The 26,178-nt window shown below is 40.9% G+C and overlaps 1 protein-coding gene and 1 pseudogene across 9 annotated transcripts; one reads left to right on the top strand and one right to left on the bottom strand.

The window, feature by feature from the left end:
* Positions 1-3,781: 3,781 nt before the first annotated feature.
* On the bottom strand, positions 3,782-6,355 carry MED18 (mediator complex subunit 18). 9 transcript variants are annotated; one of them, XM_045545780.1, is made up of 4 exons: positions 6,192-6,355; positions 5,686-5,702; positions 5,426-5,572; positions 3,782-4,695 (listed from the first exon to the last, which is right to left on the bottom strand). In XM_045545780.1, the coding sequence occupies exons 3-4, from the start codon at positions 5,496-5,498 to the stop codon at positions 4,142-4,144; spliced, it is 627 nt and encodes a 208-aa protein (XP_045401736.1). In that variant the 5' UTR covers positions 5,499-5,572; positions 5,686-5,702; positions 6,192-6,355; the 3' UTR covers positions 3,782-4,141. The 9 variants fall into 9 exon arrangements, with proteins under 9 accessions (XP_045401736.1, XP_045401735.1, XP_045401737.1 ...); XM_045545779.1 differs by having other exon boundaries at positions 6,179-6,355; XM_045545781.1 differs by having other exon boundaries at positions 6,271-6,339.
* A 17,888-nt stretch (positions 6,356-24,243) lies between these two features.
* Positions 24,244-24,362, top strand: LOC123636106 (annotated as a pseudogene).
* Positions 24,363-26,178: the final 1,816 nt, after the last annotated feature.

Here is a 26,178-nt window from a genome sequence, read left to right on the forward strand (position 1 = left end):
AAGTTGGGAGGAGTTAAGCACTACTTAAACATTAATGTTACTACTGTTAATATGAAAACATATGCAAGTTGGAAGTTATGAGTTAGATTTCCAAATAGCAACAGGAACATATCACAATGTTAATTTTTTAAACTAAGAAAAGGAATAATATCATATATTGTGATATAAATTTGGGCCAGGCCTAGAACAAATGGGCTGGCTTGCAGACCCTTAAAGAGGAACACCATCTGATGGTCAAGGAAAGTCTAGGTTCTACGTTGTCACAGAAACCACAAAAGCGGTAGATGAGGCCTTCCAAACTGTGATCTAAAACACTTCCTGCAGAGGGAAAAAGCACTACTGAGTCCCATCTTTCATTCTGGGTCATGGAATTAGCAAAAGATTGAAAAAAATGAAAAACCAAAACAGTTGAGTGTAATTTAGTGAATTGAACATATTCACAATAACTCTACTTACAAGACAGGCATACATTGAACATATCAGAGCGGGTGTCTAGAGCATAGAGGGAATGAGAGTAGAATTTATAAATAAAGAGGAAGACTACAAAACAAGAAAGGGGCTTTGCCTGAATCATTACAGTAATATGCTGTGAAAGAGGAATAAGATTTACTCACTTCTGCAATCTGCAATTTGGGGGAGTGGGGGGGTGGGGGAAATTGTTTTGCAAACATGTAGGGGAAAGCCAAGAAAAAGATCCCAGTGCTTATGAAACCACAAGCTAACTAACTTGGGAGTCACTCTGCCTTGCAATTTATCACTAGGTGCGATAATACTATCCTTATCGTTTAAGGCAGTTTTGGATAGGTTATCTGTTACTTGCAGCCCAGCGCATCCTAACAGAGGACGTTTAATTCACATACTCTTTCAAGTGACAAACTTAGATTCAAAGAGAATTATGAGTTGTCTAATGCAGTTCAGCTGAGATGATAATTAAGTGGAGGTTCCAGAGGAAAATAAAAATTTTGAGTAACCTACAATTTTTAGCAAACCACACACTCTCCAGGGTTTGTTTTTTTTTTTATTTCAGGAAATTATGGGGGTACAAACATTTTGGTTACGTGTTATGACTTTGCTATATCCCAACCATGATTTGAGACGTGCCGTTTCCCCCCCTACAACACTCACCATATCCACTAGTTGTGAGTTTATCTACCCCCAAAGAATATTACTACTGTGTGAGCACCTTAGTGATCAGTCAGTGTCAGTTTGATGGCGAGTACATGTGGTGCCTATTCTTTCATTCTTGTGATACCTCACTTTGGAGGATGGGCTCAAGCTGTATCCAGGAAAATATAAGAGGTGCTAGATCACCATCGTTTTTATAATTGAGTAGTATTCCATTGTATACATATACCATATTTTATTAATCCATTCATGGATTGACGGGCACTTGGGTTGTTTCCACATCCTTGCTATAGTGAATTGTGCTGCCATAAACATTTGAGTGCAGATGTCTTTATTATAGTCTCCAGGATTTTAAAAACTCTATTACAAATGGCCAGGCGCGGTGGCTCACGCCTGTAATCCTAGCACTCTGGGAGGCCAAGGCGGGTGGATCGCTCAAGGTCAGGAGTTCGAGACCAGCCTGAGCAAGAGCGAGACCCCGTCTCTACTAAAAAAATAGAAAGAAATTATCTGGCCAACTAAAATATATATAGAAAAAATTAGCCGGGCATGGTGGCACATACCTGTAGTCCCAGCTACCCGGGAGGCTGAGGCAGTAGGATCGCTGAAGCCCAGGAGTTTGAGGTTGCTGTGAGCTGGGCTGATGCCACAGCACTCACTCTAGCCCAGGCAACAAAGCGAGACTCTGTCTCAAAAAAACAAAACAAAACAAAACAAAACAAAAAAACTCTATTACAAGTATTAAAATAATCAACATTTATCCCATTAAGAAGTGTTACTTTAAGAAAATCCATTAAGTCAAATGTTAAGTGGGAAAAGTTATAAAGAAGCTCTTTACAAATTAATAAGGAAAAGACAAACAACAATCAGTAAAGAAAAGGGAATTCATGTAAGATGTCCAATAAATATTTTGTTTTTCCTAACTACTAGACCACCAGGGATCAATAAACATTAAAAAATTTAAACCTTGCTCATTAATACTTTTTTTAAAAAATTAAAACTAGTTACCATTTATTATCAAATGGGAAAAGCAAATTTTCATGGTAAGACCCAGTGTTTGCAATAGTGTTGGAAACTTCATTTACAGTTGGTAGGAGTGGAAACTGGGATGTTGCTTGAAGGTATTCGGAAATGCGTGGCAGAAGTCTTACAATAGTGCATACCCTTTGCAGTTCCCTAGAATTTATCCTTAAGAATAATCACAGGCCGGGCGCGGTGGCTCACGCCTGTAATCCTAGCTCTGGGAGGCCGAGGCGGGTGGATCGCTCGAGGTCAGGAGTTCGAGACCAGCCTGAGCAAGAGTGAGACCCCGTCTCTACTAAAAAAATAGAAAGAAATTATCTGGCCAACTAAAAATATATATACAAAAAAAATTAGCCGGGCATGGTGGCTCATGCCTGTAGTCCCAGCTACTAGGGAGGCTGAGGCAGTAGGATCGCTTAAGCCCAGGAGTCTGAGGTTGCTGTGAGCTAGGCTGATGCCACGGCACTCACTCTAGCCCGGGCAACAAAGTGACACTCTGTCTCAAAAAAAAAAAAAAAAAAAAGAATAATCACAGATGTCAAAAAAGATTTAATTAAAAATACTAGTGTTATAGGAATGTTGATAAAAGCAAAAACTTGGGATCACTAAAAATCCAAAAGTAGATTGCAGTGAGTTATGATGACACAACTGCACTCTATCCTGGGCAACAAAGCAAGACCCTGTTCCCCCCCCCACCCAAAAAAAATCCAAAAGTAGAGGAATCAATTAATTTATGGAAAATCCATATGAAAAAATACAAATAGTAATTAAAACTGTCAATATTTAAATACCAGCTCTGCCAAATAGTAGCTGTATAGCCTAGGGAAAGTTAATTGATCTCTCTGCACTTCAGTTTCCTGTTTTTTGTTTTTTGTTTTTTTTTTTTTTGAGATGGTCTCTGTTGCCCAGGCTAGAGTGCCATAGCGTCAGCCTAGCTCACAGCAACCTCAAACTCCTGGGCTCAAGTAATCCTCCTGCCTCAGCCTCCCGAGTAGCTGGGACTATAGGCATGAGCCAAAATGCCTGGCTAATTTTTCTATTTTTAGTAGAGAAGGGGTCTCGCTTTTGCTCAGGTTGGTCTTGAACTCCTGACCTCAAGTGATCGTCCAGCCTCTGCCTCCCAGAGTGCTGTAATTACAAGCATGAAACACCATGCCTGGCCCTCAGTTTCCTGTTTTAAAATACCTAAAGCATTTAGGATACTACTCACACATAATAACTCAATAAGTGAGTTATTATTTTGTTTTTACAAAAGCACACCATAGACCAATGTCCTGGAAAGATGTTAATGGTAAATTAATGAAAAAAGGTTATAAATCAGTATTTATGGAATATTTTTATAAAATAAATATATCTCACATACATAAATTTACAAAAAAAAAAAAAAACTAGAAGGATATATACCAAAATAGAACTAGCACATCTCTTTGGATAATAGGATGTTATTTTTATTATTTTGTCTGTGCTGTATTTTAAAATTTTTCAACAACAAATGTGCTACTTTAGTGAAAGGTAAAAACTATCATCCTGTGAAAATTAAAACTAGGAACTGTCATTTTCTTTTTTGCTACAACTAGTAATGAATCCATCCCAAATTAGCAGGATAAGGGAGTAAAGATCAGAATTACAGACATTTCTTTTCATAGCCTTTATTTCCAAATAACACAAGCTCACAGCCTCTACATTATCAATCTTATACACACATGGTGAAACAGATTTTTCTTTCCAAAAGCTAATTTATTCCAGTTTCTCCTCTTCATTCAGAAGGATTAGATGGATTTTCCATGTTATCCTGAGCCTTTAATTTATTATATAAAGGCTGTCATGAAAGTGAAATCACCACCTGAGGAAAACAGTGCAAAGAACCAACTAAATCCTCACTGTCCTTCTTCCTGAAGGAAGACTACCTGGCTGGCAGTGGTGAAATGGAGCATTTAAAACATCTTTTTCTAATAGGTGAGGACAGGCCCCAAAGATGCACAGACCTTCTTAGTCACATGAGCCTCTTGGGGTCTATTTTCTCTAAGTGAACTAGAGGTTTCAGCTGCTCAGCAAAGTTCCTCATGTCATCAGAGACCATGTCCTGGCCAGCTGGTGCAACAACACTTAATTCTACAAGATAGGAGAGTGACAAGGCCTCAGTACTATCTGTGTTCCCTGGGACTAGGATGCGGAAAATCTTGTACACCATAATCTTCATGATGCCCTTACGAAACAAGTGTCCCTTGGCAACAAACTCATGGTCCATGCGGAAGCCCATTTCCATCAAGAAGTCAGTGAGGTTCTCAGATGTGGCAATGTCCACGCAGTTTCTCACTAGGGCATGGCGGTTCTTGTCTCCCATTTCTGGCTGTCCTAGGTAGCGTAGATGCCAGGGTGCCCCTGCCCTGTCCATAGAGCGCCGAGCCCTCAGAACAAATGGGCTGGCCTGCTGGCCCTTAAGGAGGAACACCATCTCATGGTCAAGGAAAGTCTCAGGTTCCATGTTGTCACACAAACCACGAAGGCGGTGGATAAGGCTTTCCAAACTGTGATCTAAAACACTTCCTGAAGAGGGAAAAAGCACTATTGAGTCTCACCTTTCATTTTGGGTCATGGAATTAGAATTACCATATAACCCAATAATCCCACTTTTGGGTATATACTCAAAACAATTCAAAACAGGATCTCAAAGAGATATTTGTACACCCATGTTCACCTTAGCACTATTCACAATAGCCAGGAGGTGGACGCAACCCAAATGTCCATCAACAGAAGAATGAATTAAAAAAATGTGGTATAGACATACAATGCAATACTATACATTCTTTTAAAAGAAAGAGATTTTGTCATATACGATAACATCGGTGAACCTTGAAGACATTATGCTAAGTGAAATAAACCAGTCATACTGTATTAATCCACTCACATGAGGTCTCTAAAGTAGTCAAAATCAGAAACAGAAAGTAGAAGGGTGGTTGTTAAGGGTTGGGAGTAGAGGGGAGAGGGAATTAATGTTTAATGGGTACAGATTCAATTTTACAAGATGAAAAAGTTCTAGAGATGTTGTACAATAATGTGAATATATTTAACACTACTTAACTGTACACTTAAAATGTTAAAGATGACAAATTTAATGCATATGAAACCATAATTTAAAATAACAGTTAAAAAAATAGTTGTTATATATTGGGTGCCAGAAACCATGCAGGTTGCCTTTGTGTAACAGTCTCTCATCTCCAGGGAAGTAGAACAGAAAAGAGGAAAATAGGTAATCCAAGCTCCTGGATTCACTTACCCTGCAACAAGTACTCCATCATGTTAATGGTGCCCCCAGTGACGGGCATCATGGTGACTGGAGGTGCCTCCATGGTGTCTGTTTGATTAAGTGGGAGACAACAGAACTGGACTCAGAGCCCCCGATCTGGTAAGGCACAGGATACACCTGGAAGAGTTATGCTTGTTTATACATCAGAGTGGTGGACAGACACCAGATCTGCCATGGCATTGGCCGTGAAATGAAATTTCATTCATTCATTCAAATGAGTATCTGCTTACATGGCCAGTTTCAGGAACTGAAATATAAATAAAAGATAAACATAAATAACAGAAATATTCAAAAGAAATCTGATCATGGAGTTACACCATATCCTTCTAGTCTCAAGTTGCTAGTCTCAAGTTCTGAAACCACCAAAAGTTATTTGTGCAATCTTGAGAAAGTCATGTATCTTCTCACCCTGGGACTCAATGTCTTTCTTATAAAACGGGGCCAACGATATTTAACCCCCGAGGTTATATGGCTCAAATGACATAATAGGCACGCAATAACATTGAGAAGTCAGTAAAAGTGACTTAAGGGACCTTGTCTTCCCTTCGTTTTATAGATGAGAATATTGAGACTCATAGAGGGACCCAAGGACGCACACGGCAAGTCAGTGGCAGAAACTAGACGTTCTGCCTCTCTGAAAATGCCTTTTAAAGCAAGTTAGGTGGAAGCGTGAAGTTCTTTCAGGTCCTCCTAAGCCGGCATCCAGGACACGTGACCACTTACACTAGAAACACACCTCCCCGCGCGCTCTAGCTTCTCGCAAAGCCAGGAATTATATCCACCCGCGCAACTCGGAGGCTTCGAGCGACAATTACCCGCAACCTTCAGGTTAACCCAGCTCGCCAAATCCCCTGACGGGGGCAACCACTCAATTTCTTCTTCTTCCTACTTCCGGCAGGAAGCCGGCGTCGCGCAACGTAAGGATGCCGAGAGGGCAACCAATCGCGTTTTGCTGCCGGAGCAGAAGCGCATGCGCAAAACTCGGTGCTGCCGTATGAGAGGTGGTGTCCTCCGGGGGCTGCCAGGAGCGTTGGTGTCATAGGCCGTCGTCTAGGAAAATATTTTTTTCAGGTTCGACGACCTGGAGATGTTTTTGTGTAGGAAATTTCTTGGAACTGGTAGTACTGAAGAAAGATTATGTTTAAACTTTGAACTCGGAGCAGCGCTGTCAGGGGTTGGGGGGTGGCTTGATTCTGGGGAAGGGAGCTGCAGAGAAAAGAGAAGAGAGTGTGATAAAACAAAGACCTCTTTTTGTCAGGTACCTGAATGTGGAAAGGCAAGACGCCCTGGACTGCTTAGCATAATGGGCTGAACAGTTAAGGATCTCAGCACTACACTATTTTCTCACTTTACTGTGTATATTATACCTCAACTTAAAAATAAAGTGAGATTGTAAATTCAACGAATAGTTACTGAATGCTGCTAATGTGTTAAGCATAACGAGGTGCAGACGGCAGGGACTAGGGTGAGGCGAATGAGGCCCTCACCTGGAGTGCAAAATTTAAGGGGACACCAAAAAACTCAGTAATTAAGTAATCTATTTTTTATTATGGCAAGTGAGTTGTTACCCATTCCTTAGCGGATTTCGACTTCCATGATCACCATCCTGCTGATATTTTAATACTGTATTTTACAAAGTTAATGCAAAAACACATAGTGAACAACATATTAAAATTATCACAGCAACCCTATGAACCAAGTACCATTATTACTGTAATTTTACAGGTGGGGAAACTTAGGCAACAAGTGGGGAGGCTAGGATACAAATGTAATCAGCTGACCTCAGAGTCCACCCTCTATATACCTGCCACTTCTAGCTCTAGTTACCTTGCTCTAACCTACACTACTTCCCATTCATTCTTTTTTTTAAAAAAGTTGAACATTTCTTGAAAGTCTACTGTGTTCTAGACAATCACTTTTAGCTGTTGACTCCATTTCTACCTTCAAAAGAGTTTATAAACAAGTTGTGGGAACCAGTTAAACTAAGGAGACAGTAGCATGTGATTTGATGCAATAAGGTAATAAAATATAAACAATTCAGCTGTTTTGGAAACAAGTAGAACACTTGATCCATGCTGGGACACCAGGGAAGTCTTCCTAGTTAATGTCCAAAGTCACTTGAAGGATCAATAGGTGTTAGCTAGATAGAGAAGAGAGGAAAGGGAATTCCAGGTAACGGGAACAGCATGTACAAAAGGACACTGAGTTAAGTAGAATTAGGATTTAGAATCTGAGTTTAGGAAGAGTAAGAAATGAGTCTGGAAAAGGAATAAGGTCCAGATTCTGGAGGGCTTTGTATGCCAGAATAAAAATAGATGTGAGTTTTTAAGAGATAACTAACCCTGGCTAACAATGTGGAAAAGAGCTTGGCAAAAGAGAGCCTAGAGAAAAAAGACGAGTTAGGAACTTTGGCACAACTCTGGCTGAGATATGACTGTCAGAGAAAGATTTTAAAAATATAAAAGAGATAGGATGATTTAAAGACTAATCAGAGGCAGAGAGACAGAGAAAGGAATCATAAATGTTTAGATTTCTATCTTTGGTGGCCATGGTAGTATTTTTTTTCTGAGCTAGAAAACAATACAGTGTGGGTGAGGCAGGAAAGATGAATTCATATGTAGACACACTGAACATCAGTTGTCTATGCATCACCCAGATGGCAAAGTTCAGGGGAGAGAAATGGGCTGGAGATGGAGACTTCAAAGTCATAGCCTTATAGATGGTAGCTGAAGGCATGAGAACGAATGAGATTGTCCTGAAAGAGTGTGCTGAGTAGGAAGAAGAAGATAGACAAAGACTGGGCCTTGCATAGAACTCTGATTGTTGTTAGAGCTGCATATACCCCACGGCTTAGGATGTGTCTCCTGATTGACCTGGTGATTCATAAGATTGGGCAGAGTAACAAGCCCTCAGTGCTGTAATGATTGAAGAGGTTATAAAATTGGTTGGCCTCTCTTTTCCTACACAGGCACTAATTTCATCATAGAAAATCCAGTGAATTACAGGTCCTTTGAGGCATTAGAGTATATACCAAATTTTAGCTGGCGTCTTGAAAAAAAGATGGACAGGAAATGGGTTACGATATGGTAACACCTGGGTAAGGCCTAGGAGTTATAGGGATGGGTTTCTCTGAAAAGGATGTGAGGCCTAGAGCTTAGAATGGGGCTCACCCTTGTGCTCTGCCACTACCCAGCTGTGCACTCTTGGGCAATTCACTTCCCCTCTCTGAGCCTCAGCTTCCCTTTTTTGTAAAGTAGAGGTAATAATAGTACTTTCTAAGAAGGAGTTTACAAAAATAAAATGAGATAGTTATAAAGCACTTGGCATAGTGATTGGCTTATTGTAAGCACTCAGTAAATGATAGCTATTACTGTTATATTTTATATCTCTCATTTGAGCAGTAATAGTCTATCTTTTCTTTTTTTTGCTTTTGCTTTTAGCCCACAAGTGCTGCTAAAACATTTTATCTTATTGAATGTATTTTGTGCATGGCTCATCTCCCTGGGTAGATTGTAAACACCTCAAAGGGAAGAATCACCATTTTCTTTATAAATGTGCTTTACATGTAGTAGATGTTCAGAAATTATGTTGAACACATCACAGTAGCTACTAATTATTGAACAGCTATATGTGTGTAAATATGCCAAATACTACCAAAAGGTGCATCTTACCATCTCCACTTTACAGGGGAGGAAAACAGGTTTAGAAAGGTAAAGTGACTTGCCAAAGGCCACACAGCCCATAACCAGTAGAACTCAGATTCAAATTCAGTTCTGACACCAAGCCTGTCTCTTTCCCAGGCTTCCTTCTGAATTCATGTGCTCTTTCCCCATAGTGAATTTCCGCAATTATTACAATTAATGGCAGCAAAGGAGGAGAAAAGTCCATACATCTAATGTTCCCCAGCCAATCACTAGACAGGGCTCAAAGTAGTAAAACCTGTTTTTGACCAGTCTTCATCAGCACAGCAGACTGTCAACGTGAATTGCAACGCACACACTTCCATACACACGTCCTTCATCAGCTTTCTAGAATGGCCTAATGAGAATTAAGATAGATCTACCCACCCACCCATTATACTCAATGTTAGGCTCTCAACCTTAGTGTTACAAACTAATGTTTCCCCAGGAATGAGCTGCCATTTATTGGCTGCTTCCTATATGCATAGCCCTATGGAAAAGGTATGACTTACTTTTCAATCTAATTATCTCCAGCATCCTCATCAGTTCATGTCATTCATCCGCTCGGAGTAAAAGCCAAAGTCCTTCTGAGGCCTATATGATCTGCCCCCATCCCATTACCTCTCTGATCCTGTATTGTCAACTATCCCTATCTGTTCCTGCCGCTGCCCCATCCACTGAGCTCCAGCTACACTGTTCTCATTGCTCTAACTTGAATATGTCAAGGATGCTCCCATCTTAAGTCTTTTGTAATTGTTGTACAGTCTGCCTGGAACTCTGCTTCCCCACTGAATTACAGGATTCACTCCCTTGTTTTCTTCTGGTCTCTACTCAAATCTCCCTTGATTAGAGAGGTCTTCTCTGACCACCTATTTACAATTGCAATCCACTATCTGCCCTGCCCCCCATGCCTTGATGCCCTGATGTATTTTTCTTTTCTTTTCTTTTTTTAGACAGGGATATTGCAGCGAATAAAATAAAGCCCCTGCCTTCATGTAGCTTATAATTTTAATGGGTAGGAGAAAGATAAACAAATAAATTGGTAAATTGGTAGTGTGTCATCTGGTCAAATGTGCTATGAAGAAAAATACAAACTGGGCGAGGTGGCTCATGTCTGTAATCCTAGCACTTTGGGAAGCTGAGGCAGGAGGCTTCAGTCAGGAGTTTGAGGGCAGCCTGAGTAAGAGTGAGACTCCCATCTCTACAAAAAATAGAAAAATTAGCCGAGGTGGTCCGTGCCTGTAGTCCCAGCTACTTGGGAGGCTGAGGCAGGAGGATTGATTGAGGCCAGGAGTTGGAGGTTGCAGTGAGCTATGATGATGCCACTGCACTCTAGCCCAGGCAACAGAGAGAGACCCTGTCCCAAAACAAACAAAAAAGTACATATATGACTCACATATTTCTAGTGGACAGTACTGCTGTAGGATCCAGATTTGAAGGTGTGGCTTTAAAGTCAGACAGATCTAGAATTCTGGCTACTGCTTGTGTGGCCCTAGGCAGGTTATTTAACTTCTTAGGCCCAGTGCCTGGCACATACTGTATATTGTAGGTATGCAATGAATCAGAGTTGTTATTAGGAGAGTGGTTTAGGAACTACGGAATGTTTAACTTGGAAAAGACTTCAGAAGAGTGGAACATAACATCTGTCTTCTAGTACATAAATATATGACAAAGCCAGGAGGATTGAGGCAAGAGAAAGAGGAGGGAAGTATCTTACATTTGTCGAGCATTAGATGCCAGATACTTTATACATATTTATCTCATTTAAATCTCATGACAATGGGTACTTTAGACCACTTTATAAATGAGGAAACAGGCTCTGAGAAGTTAAGTACCTTGCTAGTAAGTGTCAGAGTCAGGATTAAAACTCAAATCTGTCTGCCTCTAGAGACTTACTGTCCTAAGACTTTGTGCTGCCTTGGTCATTTCAGGGTATAACAATGTTTTAGACTGGGTGGCCTAAACATCAAACTGTTTCTTGCAGTTCTGGAGGGTGGGAAGTCCAAGATCAAGGTGCACATAGATCTGGCATCTGGCCTGCTTCCTGGATTGCAGATGGCTGTCTTCTCATGTCCTCATATGGCCGAGAGAAAAATAATTTCTCTTGTGTTTTTTCGTATAAGGCCATTAATCCCCTTCATAAGGACTCCACCATCGTGACCTAATTACAGCCCAAAGGCTAACCACCACACTGGAGGTTTGGGTTCAACACAAACATTCAATCCGTAACAGCCTTCTAAGAAAAATTTGACTGATTTTGTGTAGTTCCAGAGGATAGGACTAGAATTTCTTGGTGGAAATTATAGGGTGATAGATTTCACCTTCATGTAAGGAACAACTGGGGCTGAGCAAGGTGGCTCACTTCTGTAATCCCAGCATTTTGGGAGGCCAAGGCAGGAGGATCACTTGAGCCCAGGAGTTTGAAGTTGCAGTGAGCTATGCACTCTTGCCTGGGTGACAGAGTGAGACTTTGTGTCAAAAAAAAAAAAAAAAAAAAGGAGGAAGAACTGATCACAGTATTGGTGTCTAGTAATGGAAGGGATAAGAAGTAATGCCTGGATAAGAAGTAAGGTCCATTCCAGTAGAAATATTGAAGGATTGAAGGAGAGACAATGGTAGAAGGAATTCTTTTTCTTTTCTTTTCTTTTCTTTTTTTTTTTTTGAGACAGAGTCTTGCTCCGTCACCCCAACTAGAGTGCAGTGGCGTCATTATAGTTCACTGCAATCTCAAAGTCCTGAGCTCAGATGATCCTCCTGTCTCATCTTCCTGAGCAGCTGGAACTATAGGCTCATGCCACTGTACTGGCTAATTTTTTCTAAGAATTCTTGCCTAGAGTGGGAGTTTGAACTTCATATTCTCTTGATTCTTAGACACTCTAAGTCACAATATTTATTTAATAAGAGTTTCAGACAATCGAGAAACACCTCTGTATACATGTATATATGTATTATAAGTCAAAGGCTGATAAACATGAACATGAATTGCATATAGAGTTAAGAAAATATAGTAGTTCAACTGTATGATAGAATTCATAGACACACCTAGCCTTAATAATTCTACACCTTTGGATTTTTTCCCAATTATGACATCATCATTATTAATAGTAACCACCAACCACAAACACCCAATGACAAATAAATGACACAGTTCTTGTTCTTAAGGAGTTTAGTTTGCTGAGAGACAGGTAAAACATCTCAGGTAATTTTGTGCCTAGTGTTCTTCGTCGGGTGCTGACTCAAGAGTTCACCTCCCCACCCCACCCCCGGCATGACAGACAGCATCAGCCATTTAAACCTATTAATCTCAAGGCGGGGGGGGCCAAGAAAGTCAGTTGCAGAAGAGTAATTGGCCTATTTACTTGCTCCCTTCCCCTTATCCCAGCCAACCCAGCTCTAGCCTCTGGTTGACCAGGTGTTGAGGTGCCTCAAGGGGATAGGCTGTAATAGTTAATGTATTACACACATCCATAAAAGATTAAAGATTAGCTTCTGTTTTAGCTGAACTGTAACTGTCTGTTTGGGTTTCTCTTCTCCCAGGCTGTCCGGGGAAGTCAATGTTGTTTTTTGTCTAAGGATAATTAACCCATTGGGTCTCAAATTTCCTGGATGGTGGCCCTTTGACAGCTTCTCTTTAGTGAGTACTTACTGGGTACCAGGCTCTGGGGTAAGAACTTTCTGTGAATCTGCATCACTCATTTGCTCCCCATGCTGGCCGTTGGAAGCAGGTGGTGTTCTCCCCATCTCATAGCTGCCAGAATTGCAAGACTGCATTGTGATGTATTTGGAAGTTTAAGGGTTTATTTCTTGTCCCCTAAGATCTCATTGCCATTAACCCGTTTGTTGGGTCAAAGGGTTATATGCCATCATCTATACCATCAACTCAAACGTTTTCTGTGGGAGACTCTTTGTACAAGCCAGAGGAGATAAGGAAGCCCAAAAAGACTTTGCAGAGAAGCAGAAGGGCATAGGTTAGCACACTAGTTCTTCAGGTTTAAGATGGGCCCTGGAGTCAGGCTGCATGGCTTAAAATTCTCTTATTATCTAGCTACGTAACCTTGGGCAAATTACTTCGCCTCTCTGAACTTCATGTCCTCATCCTTCCAATGGGGAGACTATTAGTACTTCCCTCTGAGGTTGTCATGAGGATTGAGTCATACACCCGGCACATAGCAAGGCAGGTAGCAATTTTAACTATTTCCCATATTTTTGTGGAATCTGGACTCTGGTAAACATGGGTTTAAAAAAAAATGGGTTAACATCTGGGTTTAGTCACATTCTGGCTACAGGGCCTTGAGCCAGTCACTTAATTTTTCTTAGTTTGTTTCTTAATCTGTAAAACAGGGTGATTATCTATTTGACAGAATTGCTGCAAAGAGTGTACATGGTATTCATGGAGTAGGTGCTCTCAAACACCACTTTCAGGCGATGTGTTTGAGGAGGCATTGATATAAGCATTAAAAAGAAAACTGATGAAAAGAAAATTATAAAGAGAATGGTATATTCTCTATATGGATGTAGCAAAGCTAATTGTGGCATACAATTCAGTCAACACTTATTGTATGCCTGCTGTAGGCCAGGCATTGGTCTGGGCTTTTGGAATATAAGAATAAGCTATTTTAAAAATGTATTTGTTTGTTTATTTATTTATTTTTTGAGACAGAGTCTCACTCTGTTGCCTGGGCTAGAGTGCCATGGCGTCAGCCTAACTCACAGCAACCTCAAACTCCTGGGCTCAAGCAATCCTTCTGCCTCAGCCTCCCAAGTAGCTGGGACTTGGGCATGCACCACCATGCCCGGCTAATTTTATATATGTGTATATTTTTAGTTGTCCATATAATTTCTTTCTATTTTTAGTAGAGACAGGGTCTTGCTCTTGCTCAGTCTGGTCTCGAACTCCTGAGCTCAAACAATCTGCTCGCCTCGGCCTCCGAGAGTGCTAGGATTACAGGCATGAGCCACCGCACCCGGCCTATTTATTTATATATATATTTTTTAGAGACAGGATCTCACTATGTTGCCCAGGGTGACAGAGTGAGACCCTGTCTCTAAAAAAAATATTAAAAAAAAAAAGAATAAGCTAGACGATCTAAATCCCTGTCCAGAGTCACATTCTAGTGGTAAAATATTATATACTATTAAAAATGGTTACAAGAGAAATAATGTGGAAAATATTTATGAGATAATATTAACTAAAAAAGACAGTGACAGCTCACGCCTGTAATCCTAGCACTCTGGGACGCCAAGGCGGGAGGATTGCTTGAGCTCAGGAGTTTGAGACCAGCCTGAGGAAGAGGGAGATCCCGTCTCTACTTAAAATAGAAAAATTAGCTGGTTGTCATGGCCCAAGCTTGTAGTCCTAGCTACTTGGGAGGCTGATGCAAGAGGACTGCTTAAGCCCCAGACTTTGAGGGTGCAGTGAGCTATGATGATGCCACTGCATTCTACCCAGGGCGACAGAGCAAGATTCTGTCTCAATAAAATAAAATAAAATAAAATAAAATAAAATAAAATAAAATAAATTAAAAAAAGATGTGACAAATGTACAATATGACTTCAACTATATAGAGTCTGCAAAACATCTGTACACAGAGGAAGAAAAACAAAACACTCAAAGCACTCTAATACTATAATAACAATAATTGTCTTTGGTTAATGGGACCAGAGATTATTTTTCCTCCTCTTGTCTTTGTGTTCCAAATTGCTGATGAGTGTGTGTTACTTAAAAAAAAAAATAAAACTTAAACAAACAAAATATCCATCAACAAGTGAATGAATAAACAAATTGTGATATATGCCTATAATGGAATACTACTCAGCAATAAAAAAGAACAAATGACTGATATACTTCACAGGATAGATAAGTCTAAAAACATTCTAAGTCAAGGAAGGCAGACACTATATATATGTATAATTCATGATTCCATTTATGTGATGTTCTAGAACAGACAAAACTAATCTACAGTGAGGGAAATCAAATCTCCGCTTCCCTAGGGTGGGGAATGGGAAATATTGACTGCAAAGGGACACAAGGGAACTTTTTGGGAAAAGGAAAATGTTCTGTATCATGATTGTGGTGGTCAGAACTCAGGTGTTTATCAAGACTTATCAAGCTACACCTTTAAATGGATGCATTTTAATTATATGTAAATGTATCTCAATAAAATTGATTAAAATAATGAAAAAAATATATAGTTTTTTTCTGGTTACAAGAGCATTACATGCTTATTGTAAGAAATTCTAATATTTTAGAAGAAAAGTCTAATGTTTATGAAAAAATTACCTTACCCATTTTGAGTAATTGGAAAGTCACAGCAATTCTAAGCACAGGGTTTGGTACACAATAAATATTAGTAAATCGAAAAACAGAGTGAGAGAGAGTTAATTCTATTAGGAAGCAGAGGCGAATGCATAGAGTGGTATACCCAGAAATCCCAGGTTTTATTTGTTTATTTATTTTATTTATTTTTTGTAGAGATGGGGTCTCACCATGTTGCCCAGGCTGGTCTCCAACTCCTGGCCTGGCCTCAAGTGATCCTCCTGCCTTGGCCCCCAAAGTGCTGGAGTTATAGGCGAGAACCAGTATGCCCTCCCAAAAATCTCAGGTTTCTACAGAAATCTGGAGGTCCTGCTAGAGGATAAGGCTGCTAGGGATGGTGTGTGACTTCTGTGAGACCCTGACAGGTGGGAGCAAAGAATGGATGTTAGATAGGTGAGCTGATAAGAAATTGTGTTTTATTGGCTTTTCTGATGCTCTTGGGGTTCTCTCCTCCTATTTCTTTGGGTGAAAGAGTGAGAATGTATAAACGACAAAAATCATAATGGAAGAGAAAAGCTAAGAATAAATGAAGGAGGAAATGGGCACAGGGTCCTTGGCAATGACCAAGCCACCAACACGCTAATTCTCAGCATTGTTGTCCTTCCTCCTTGGCCGTACATTGTTGAATGATCCCACCCACTTGTCCTTAATGAATAGAATTATATGCAGCAATTATGTACCAAGAACCCATAGAAAGGCTCAAGTTGGCATTATTTGCAGATGCAAAACAGTTGAAGACTCAGGTCCCAGCTCCCATCATGGTGGGAAAAAGAGAGCCTGTAATCTGTAACAGCTGGTATGTGTACAGCACGCTACAGCTCACCAGGTGTTTTCCATGCATCATTTCAGTGCATTCTCCTACCATCAAGGCTAGGAGAGGAGAAGCAGCATGGCAAAGGGCTAAGAGGCAGACTCACCTAGGCTAAGATGCCTACTCTGCCTCCTATAAACCAGGACAAGCAGTGACATCCTCTCCTATGGCCATTAGGAAGATAAAAAGGAAATGTAATGATGCACCTAGCACAACACTGTGTGCTGTGACTGGCTTGCTGGTATTATGGTCATCCCAATTTTCCAGATGTGGACATGGCTCAATAGAGGTCATGAAAAAGTTGTAAGCAACAGCTGTGACTTGCTGGGAGATTGCCAAGGTGGAAGAACTCTTCATCACTGTTGTTTGTTCTTCTCCCAGAGGAAGCCCAAGATGGGCTGGGCAGGAAACAGAGCCCATGTTCAAGGTGTGACTTAGGGAAAGACATTCTGATATAAAATCATAGGACCACAGACTTAAAAGTGAAAGAGGCCTTCAGACTCATTAGTCCAACTTCCTGTCCCACACCCCACAGAACAAATGGGGAAACCAAGGCCCACGGAGTGGAAGGGACTTGCCTAAATGACTCAGCATGGGACGGCAAATGATAGCCAGACTTTTCTTTGGCCAGTTCCTTCTGAATCCAAGCTCCTTGGTCATACAGACTTGGAGTTGATTCCCAACCTGTATTAACCATCCCTGATCCTCAGTGAAATGAAATAATAGCATCCACCTCATTGGCTTGCTGTAAAGATTAAATTATATAGTGATGTAGAGTACACAATCATTTAAATACATATGTATTTTCCATTTTACAGATGAGGAATCAAGGCTTGTTGAAATAAGGACTGTAGCTCAGGTCAATGAGAGAGCCTAGAAGTCGTAGAAACCTCTAGGGGAGAACTGATGGGCACAGTTGAGTCGAGCTTTCCTTGCACCTGTCACTGGGAGCCACCTTTCTGTCCAGGAGCTCAAGAGGACACCAGCCACCCAGTGACCTTTCCTGCCTCTGCTGCCTCAATGCACAAACAGGTTGTGAAACAACCTGGGCAGTGACTCAGCCTGCGCCTGCTCCACTGGTCAGCGCAGGTGGGCTGGGCTGTTTGGTTGAGCCTTGAAAGGACATCGTGTCTAACAAACATGTTGCTTGTCGAAGCCCTGACGGGGGTGCCCAGCACAGATTGTGAACTCTGGTCCTTGAAGCGTCATGGATGACTAAACTGGGGTGCCTAAGTTGTATACAACATCACCTCATTGTTGTTCTGGTCTAACAACCCTCCAGGGCCAATGTCAGGAAGAGAGGAATGTGTTAGAGGACAGGGAGCTGCTATTTCTTGAGAGGCAGCTTGGCATGGTGGCCAGGGCCTGGGCTTGTGGCATCCACATCATACAGACCTGAGTTCAGATCCTGCCTCTGCCTCTTACTGTCTATGTGACTCCGGGCAAGTGGCTTAGCCCTCTAAATGTGAACTTCCTTATACTGTAAAATACCCACCTTGCAGAATCGTCTTTTTGAGATAAAAGATGTGGATTTTCCTAAAACATAGAAAACTCTTCATAAGTTGTTATTAGAATCCTGAGTCAAAGTCTGCCCCTTCCCCCACTCCAAATGGAAATTGCCCCTCCTGCTATTGTAGTGCACTTTCCCACTCACCCCAAAGTAGTGAACAAGCAACCAGACAGCTGTCACAGACACAGCGCCAGGCCAGTTGTACCACTGTCATCCCATTGATTGCTGGTTCATTTCCTAATATTAGAAGAGAAAGAAACATTTTTAGTCAAGGGGTGGTAGGCTGGATAATGGCCCCCAAAGATATCCGAGTCCTAATCTCTGGAACCCATCAGTGTTATCTTATATATAATGTGATCACTTTGCAAACGGGATTAGGTTAAGGATAACAAGATGGGCGATTACCCTGGATTATCTGGGTAGGCCCTAAATGTGATCACACATATCCTCTTAAGAGGGAGGTAGAGGAAGGTTTGACTACAGAAGAGAAGGCAATGTAACGATGAAAGCAGAGATTGGCATGATGGGACCTCACGTCAAGGAATGACAGCAGCCACCAAAAGCTGGAAGAAGCAAGAAATGAACCTTCCCTGGAGCCTTTAGAGGGAACCAGCCCTGCTGCCACCTTAACTTCAGCCCCATAAGACTCATTTCAGACTTCTGGCCTCCAGAACATAAGAGAATACATTTCTGTTGTTTTAAGTCACTAAATTTGTGGTAATTTGTTACAACAGCAATAGGTAACTAATTCAAGGAGTGTGGTTGGATTATAGATTATAAAAATTAGTACTTGTGGTATAGCCACACATGGAATATTATTCAACAATAAAAAGGAATGAAGGACTGATGTATGCTACCACTGAACCTTGTAAACATTATGCTAAGTGAAAGAAGCCAGTTGCAAAGGACACATATTGTATGATTCCATTTATATGAAATGTCCAAAATAGGCAAGTCTATAGGAACAGAAAGGATATCAGTGGTTGACAAGGGCTGGAGGGATGGAAGGATTGGGAGGTGATCAATAAGAGATATGGGGTTTCTTTTTGGGTTAATGGAAATGTTATAAAATTGTGATGATGTCACACCTGTAATCCTAGCACTCTGGGAGGCTGAGGCAGGAGGATCACTTGAGCCCAGAATTTCAAGGTTACAGTGAGCTATGACCATGCCACTGCTTTCCAGCCTGGGCGACAGAGCGAGACCTGGTCTCCAAAAAAAAAAAAAAAAAAAAGTCAGGCAAGAGCGAGCAGTAGAACTAGTACTGTGCTGCAATTTACATGCCTTTTCATTTAATTGTGGAATAATAATACTGTATAACCAACGTTATACAGCACTTGCTACATGCCAGGCACTATTGTAAAGCATTTAACCTGTATAAACTCTTTAATCCCCATGGGAACCTGATACTGTAGATACCATTATTACCCCATTTTAAGATAAGGAAACTGGAGGATTGAGAGGTTAAGTAACTTGCCCAAGGTCACGCAGCTTATAAGTGGTAGAACCAGGATTTCAACTCAAGCCATTGGACTCCTGAGCCCAAGCTCTTAATTATTTTGTTTGTCTGCGACTACACTTGCACCGTGGGACTAGCCCCCCAGACTACCTGATTGGATCTGCACAACTTTCCATTTCTTATCTACAGGCCTTCAATGGCTCAGCTGCATTTCCTGTGTCTTCATAAAGAGATTCCCCTTTGTAGCTTAAAGCTGAGCAGGTCTCTGTTACTTACACCCAAAAGGACCCTGATTTAGAAAAGGGAAAATTCCACCTACACCAGGGTAGCACAGGGGCTTCCTGTGGGCTTAATGAGCACAGAGCATGTTTGCACTGATCCTGGCACCTGGAGATCCTCAAAGACCTCATGCCAGAGAAAAGACTAAGAGCTTCTGCTTCTCCCAAGGCCAACAGCTCAGCAGTCGTGTGTCATATGTATTCCAATGTGTACCACCCTTGTGAATATTTTTTAATTAAAAATAACTTGTATTGCAGGTTTTAAAAAAATGTATTCTAGCTGTGCACGGTGGTGCATGCCTATAGTCCCAGGTACTTGGGAGGCTGTAGCAGGAGGATCACTTGAGGTCAGGAGTTCGAGGCTGCAAGTGAGCTATGATCACACCACTGCACTCCAACTCTTGGCAACAGAGTGAGACCCTGCCTCTTAAAAATAAAATCAAATAAAAAATAAAAATAAACAAACCTGTTACACCTACAGAATACCACTCAGCATGGAATACTACTTAGCAATAAAAAGAAATGAAATATGGATTATTGCAACAACCTGGATGAATTTCCAGAGAATGAATGAAAAAAGCTGACCTCAAAAGGTTTCACACTGTATGATTCATTTATATAAAATTCTTGAAATGACAAAATTATAAAAATGGAGAACAGATCACTAATTGCCAGGGGTTAAGGATGGCATGGAGGCAGGAGAGGAGGAGGGGGGCTATAGAAAGGTCAGTATGAGGAATCCTTGCAGTGATGGAAAAATCCTGTATCTTGACTGTATCAGTATGAATATCTTGCTTGTAATATTGTACTAAGCTTTTGCAAGACATTACCATGGAGGAAACTAGGTAAAGGGTATATAGGATCTCTTTGTATTATTTCTTACAACTGCATGTGCATCTATAATTATCTCAAAATAAAAAGTTTAATTGAAAAAATCCTGGGCCCTGACTTTAAATCACACCCCGTTTTCTGGAGTAAGTTACTCTTCCTCTCTGTCCCTGTATGATGAGTTTTCACTCATCCTATAGATTTGCTGTGAGAAGTAAATGATATTATGCATATAAAATGCTAAGTGCAGTGTCTGGTACATTGTAAAGACTTAATAAAAATTAGTGTGACTAGAGACAAATTTGAAAAGGCAGATAATCAAAATCAAGAAAATATTTTAAACAAAATAACCAAAATTCCACCACTCTTAACACCTGTATCAATTTCTATGCTTTTAGCTGCAAGTAAACACCAAAACAACCACAGTGAGGTACTACTTCAAATGCACTAGGATGGCTATAATGATTTTTTTAAAAACCCAGAAAATTAGGATGAAATGGCTCTTCAAGAAGATGAAAAGAAAAAATAAAAATAAATAAATGAAAACCCAGAAAATAACAAATGCTGGTGAGCATGTGGAGAAATTGGAACCCTTGTACATTGCTGGCGGGAATATCACATGGTTCAGCCTCTGTGCAAAACAGTTTGGCAGTTCCTCAAAAAGTTAAACAAAGAATTGCCATATAACCCTAAAATTCCATTCCTAGGTATATATCCAAAATAATTGAAAACAGGTACCCAAACAAATACTTGTACACACATGTTCACAGCAACACTATTCACAGTAGCCAAGGCGTCCATTAATGATGACTGGATAAACTAACTGTGGTATATATGTACAAGGGAATATTATTTAGCCATAAAAAGGAATGAAGTACTGATATATGCTATGATCTGGATGAACCTCAAAAAAAATTATGCTAAGTGAAAGAAACCAGACACAAAAGATCATATATTGTATAATTCTATTTATATGAAGCATTCAGAATAGATAAATCCATAGAGAGAAAATACAAATTGGTGGTTCCCATGGGCTGAAGACAGGGGAGTGAAGGAGAAACTGTTTAATGGGTAAGAGGTTTTGCTTTGGAGCAATGAATGTTTTGCAACTAGATAGAGGTGGTAGTTGCACAACATTGTGAGTGTACTAGGGGCCACCACTGAATGGCTCGCTTTAAAATGGTTAGTTTTGGCCAGGCTCGATGGCTCACGTCTGTAATCCTAACATTCTGGGAGGCCAAGGCGGGAGGACTGCTTGAGCTCAGGAGTTCAAGACCATCCTGAGCAAGAGAGAGATCCTGTTTCTATTTTAAAAAATAGAAAAATTAGCCAGGTGTGGTGGCATATGCCCATAGTCTCAGCTACTCAGGAGGATCACTTGAGCCCAGGAGTTTGAGGTTGCAGTGACCCACTGCACTCTAGCCAGGGCAACAAAGTGAGACTCTGTCTCCAAAAAAATTTTTTTTAAATAAATAAAATAAATAAAATGGTTAATTTTAGGCTGGACAAGGTGGCTCACACCTGTAATCCTACGACTTTGGGAAGCTGAGGTAGGAGGATTGCTTGAGACCTAGAGTTTGAGACCCTGTCTCTACAAAAACTTTTTTTTCTGGGGGTGGGGGGGCGATGCAGAGCCTAGGGCATGAGGGAAGAACTGGGGGTGTCTACAAAAACTTTTTAAAAAATTAGCCAGGAGTGGTGGCACATGCCTCTATTCCTAGCTACTCAGGAGTCTGAGACAGAAGGATCATTTGAGCCCAGGAGTTTGAGGCTGCAGTGAGCTCTGATCATGCCACTGTATTCCAGCCGGGCAACAGAGGGAGACCCTGTCTCAAAAGAAAATAAATAAATAAATTAGAAATAAAATAAAATGGTTAATTTATATTATGTGAATTTTACCTCAATAAATTACTAAAAACAAAATATCTCAGAATTGTTTAAGAAAAATTTCTCCCTCATATTAAGAATTCCTGAGATAGAGAAGCTCTAGAATTAGTAATTCCAGTAGCTCTAAGATTTTATCAAGGACCCAAATTCTCTCTCTCTTTGTTTTTCCATTCTTATCATGTTGGCGTTTTCCTTGCTTTTATGGTTAAAAGATGATTGTCATAGTTCCAAGCACTGCCTGTGGACATAACATCTAGCGCCACTAGATTGTAATGAAACAAAGAAGGGCTGCCTATTCCTGAAAATCTCTCTCTCTTTGTAAATAATAGCTTTGTTAACATATAATTCACATACCATATATTAATACTGCACTCATTAAAATATACAAGTAAATGGTTTGTAGTATATTCACAGAGTTGTGCAACAATCACCACAATCCATTGTAAAACACTTTTATCACTCCAAAAAGAAATCTGGCACCCATTAACTGTCACTCAATGTTCCCCCAACTCTCCTCCCCTCTGCTCTAGGCAACAACTAATCTAGGCCGGGAGCAGTGGCTCACGCCTGTAATCCTAGCATTCTCGGAGGCCGAGGCGGGAGGATCACTCCAGGTCAGGAGTTCGAGGCCAGCCTGAGCAAGAGCGAGACCCCATCTCTACTAAAACTAGAAAAAAATGATCTGGACAGCTAAAAATATATAGAAAAAATTAGCCGGGCACAGTGGCACGTGCTTGTAGTCCCAGCTACTCGGGAGGCTGAGGCAGAAGGATGGCTTGAACCCAGGAGTTTGAGGTTGCTGTGAGCTAGGCTGATGCCACGGCACTCTAGCCCGGGCAACAGAGCGAGACTCTGTCTCAAAAACAAACACAAACAAAAGAAAACCAACTAATCTACTTTCTGTCCCTACAGATTTGCCTATTCTGGTCATTTCATATAAAGGGGATTACATAATACGTGATCTTTTGTGATTGACTTCTTTCACTTAGCATAATGTTTTCAGAGTTCATTTATGTTGTAAAATGTTCAGCCAGTTGAGGTGACATGTGCCTGCAGTCCCAGCAACTTGGGAGACTGAGGTGGGAGTGTTGCCTGAGCCCAAGAGTTTGAGTTATGATCATATCACTGCACTCCAGCCTGGACAACAGAGCCAGACGCCCGCCTCTTTAAAAACAAAAAAGTAGCAGTAGTAGTTCAGTAGTTCATTCCTTTATATTGCTGAACAATCTTCCATTATATAAATATGCTACATTTTCTTTTTCCATTCATAGTTGATGGACATTTGTGTTATATCCACTGTTTGGCTCTTATGCATAATGCTTATGTGAATATTTGTGTATAAGTTTTTGTGTAGGCAGATGTTTTCATTTCTCTTGGGTGTATACTTAAGAGTAGAATTGTTGGGTCACATGGTAACTGTATGTTTTACTGTTTGAGGAACTGCCAGACTGTTTTTCAAAGTGGCTGCATCATTTTACATTCCCATCAGCAATATATGAGGTTTCCAATTTCTTCACATCCACCTCTGTCTTTATTTTTTTTTTTAAACCAAGAAGAAACCTTTCCCAGAAGCTTCCCAGCAGACTCCCCTCCTGTCCTATAAGCCGTATCTAGATCACATGACGGCCCCTAGACCAGTTCCTGGCGTTACCATGATGACTTAGAATTAAGTCTTCAGCTTTGGCCGGGTGCGGTGGCTCACGCCTATAATCCTAGCACTCTGGGAGGCCAAGGGGAAGGATCACTCGAGGTCAGGAGTTTGAGACCAGCCTGAGCAAGAGTGAGACCCCGTCTCTACTAAAAATAGAAACAAACTATCTGGACAACTAAAAATATATATAGAAAAAATTAGCCGGGCATGGTGGCGCATGCCTGTAGTCCCAGCTACTCAGGAGGCTGAGGCAGGAGGATAGCTTGAGCCCAGGAGTTTGAGGTTGCTGTGAGGTAGGCTGACGCCATGGCACTCTAGCTGGGACAACAGAGTGAGACTCTGTCTCAAAAAAAAAAAAAAAAGTCTTCAGCTTTGTGAAGTGGCAGTATCATAGCCAATGAGGTTTATCCGAGGTATGATTATTGCTAATTGAAAACTTTTCCCCATACCCCACTATGATGACTTGAAATATAGTCGGCATTGGCAGCAAAAAAAGAAAAGATTGACAAAAAAAGAAATTAAGTCTTCAGCCAAGCTCTGGATATGAAAACCTTCCCTGAAAGGTGAATACCTGCACACACATAAGACTCAATGAACAAAGAAGAAATGAGAAAGAGATTTTGGGTAGGTAAAATACTCTGAATGTCTTTTGGGTCTTTTCCTTATAGACGTATAAATATGTGTGTGTATATATATAATATATGTATATATACACATAGATATATATTTAGAGACAGGGTCTCACTATTTTGCCCAGCTTGGACTTGAACTCCTTGGCTCAAGGATCCTCCCACCTCAGCCTCCAAAGTAGCTGGGACTACAGAGGCCTGACACCACACCCAGCTCTACATATAAATATATTTGAAACAAACAAACAAAAGAAATCATACTATATATACGGTTTTGTAACTTGATTTATAACTTAACAATATGTTGGATGTATCTTTCCATGATCATACATGTTCATTTGTAACATGATTTTAATGGCTGAATGTCCCTTGTGAGTGTTTTAAGTAGCGTATAGACATCTTTCTCAACTTCCCTTGGCACATTGAAAAGCAGGTTCATAGCTGCACCATGTGCTGGGTCAGAGAGAAAGACGTGGGTGATGGCAGAGCCTAATTTCTTGGATCCTCTGTCTCTGACTCAAGGCAAAAATTGAGATGTGTTTAAAAAAAATTAGATTCCTTTTTCCCTGAGAAGAGGAATCCAGTAGGCACTCCCTCGATCTTCTTCTACTTTGGCTTCCAATTCTTTCTACCCCCTAGAGAGCTTGCTTCAGTAATTGTCACACCTTTTTCTTTCTCACTGGCTGTTTTTACCCTCCCTTTAATGTCTTTATAGAGCCTATGTGGAATTCTTAGGATGAAATTTCAGACTTTTCATAATTATATTATTCAGCATTCTTCCAGCTCCGAGTAACAAAAAAGCCAACCCAACCTGTCTTACTCATAAAAAAGAATATTTTTGCTCACGGAATTTAAGAGTATAGGTGATGACTTCAGGAATAGCTAGATCCCAACACTCAAATATTATCATAAACAATTGATCTGCCCTCGCCTTCTTTTTCTCTCTGCTTCTCTCTTTTTTCCCTCTAAACTTGACTTTCCTTTAGCTTCACTGGAGAAATAGAGCTTCTTTACCCCAAGAGTCTGACAAATGTGCTGGAGAGGATTCCCATTGGTCCACCTTGGGGTATGTGTCCCTCATCGTCATTGTGTTCTAATTGGCTGGAGTAGACTCCAGTGTGTGCCCACACCACATATATAAAGATGCAGTCCGGCCTACCAGAACTATATAGACCAAGAGAAGGATAAGTGGATCACTAAAACAAAATGGGAGTGTGCTGTTTTCAAAGAAGGTGGGAAGGCAGTTGAGTGGGTAAATGTGGACACCCTTTCCAGGATATTTAGCATGGGATTCAGTTTGTCCCCACCAGCATGGCCATGGAATTGTTTACAGCTCAATGTCCATTGGGATCAATTTTTGTCTATGCCCTTCTGGTTGTTAAATATTTTGAAGATCACCCCTGCCCATTTCCACCAAATAGTCTTGCCCTGATTTATCAACTTTCTCAGCCAGGTCTTCTGTTCCTGCCCCCATGTGCACACATCCTGTGGCTCACCCCGGTGGTCACATTTCTCCAGACGCCGTCTGTGAAGGACCCGTCTGGCTGTCTCCTTTTGATCAGACCCATCTTTGAAGACCAGCTCAACCACCATTTCCTCCATGAAGCCTTCCTAATTGCCCCACCTGGAACTGACCTCAGCCCTGCCTTACCCCCACCTGCACGCTCTTTAATA

Source organism: Lemur catta, chromosome 3 (assembly GCF_020740605.2).
Source record: "Lemur catta isolate mLemCat1 chromosome 3, mLemCat1.pri, whole genome shotgun sequence".
Classification (NCBI taxonomy): domain Eukaryota; kingdom Metazoa; phylum Chordata; class Mammalia; order Primates; family Lemuridae; genus Lemur; species Lemur catta.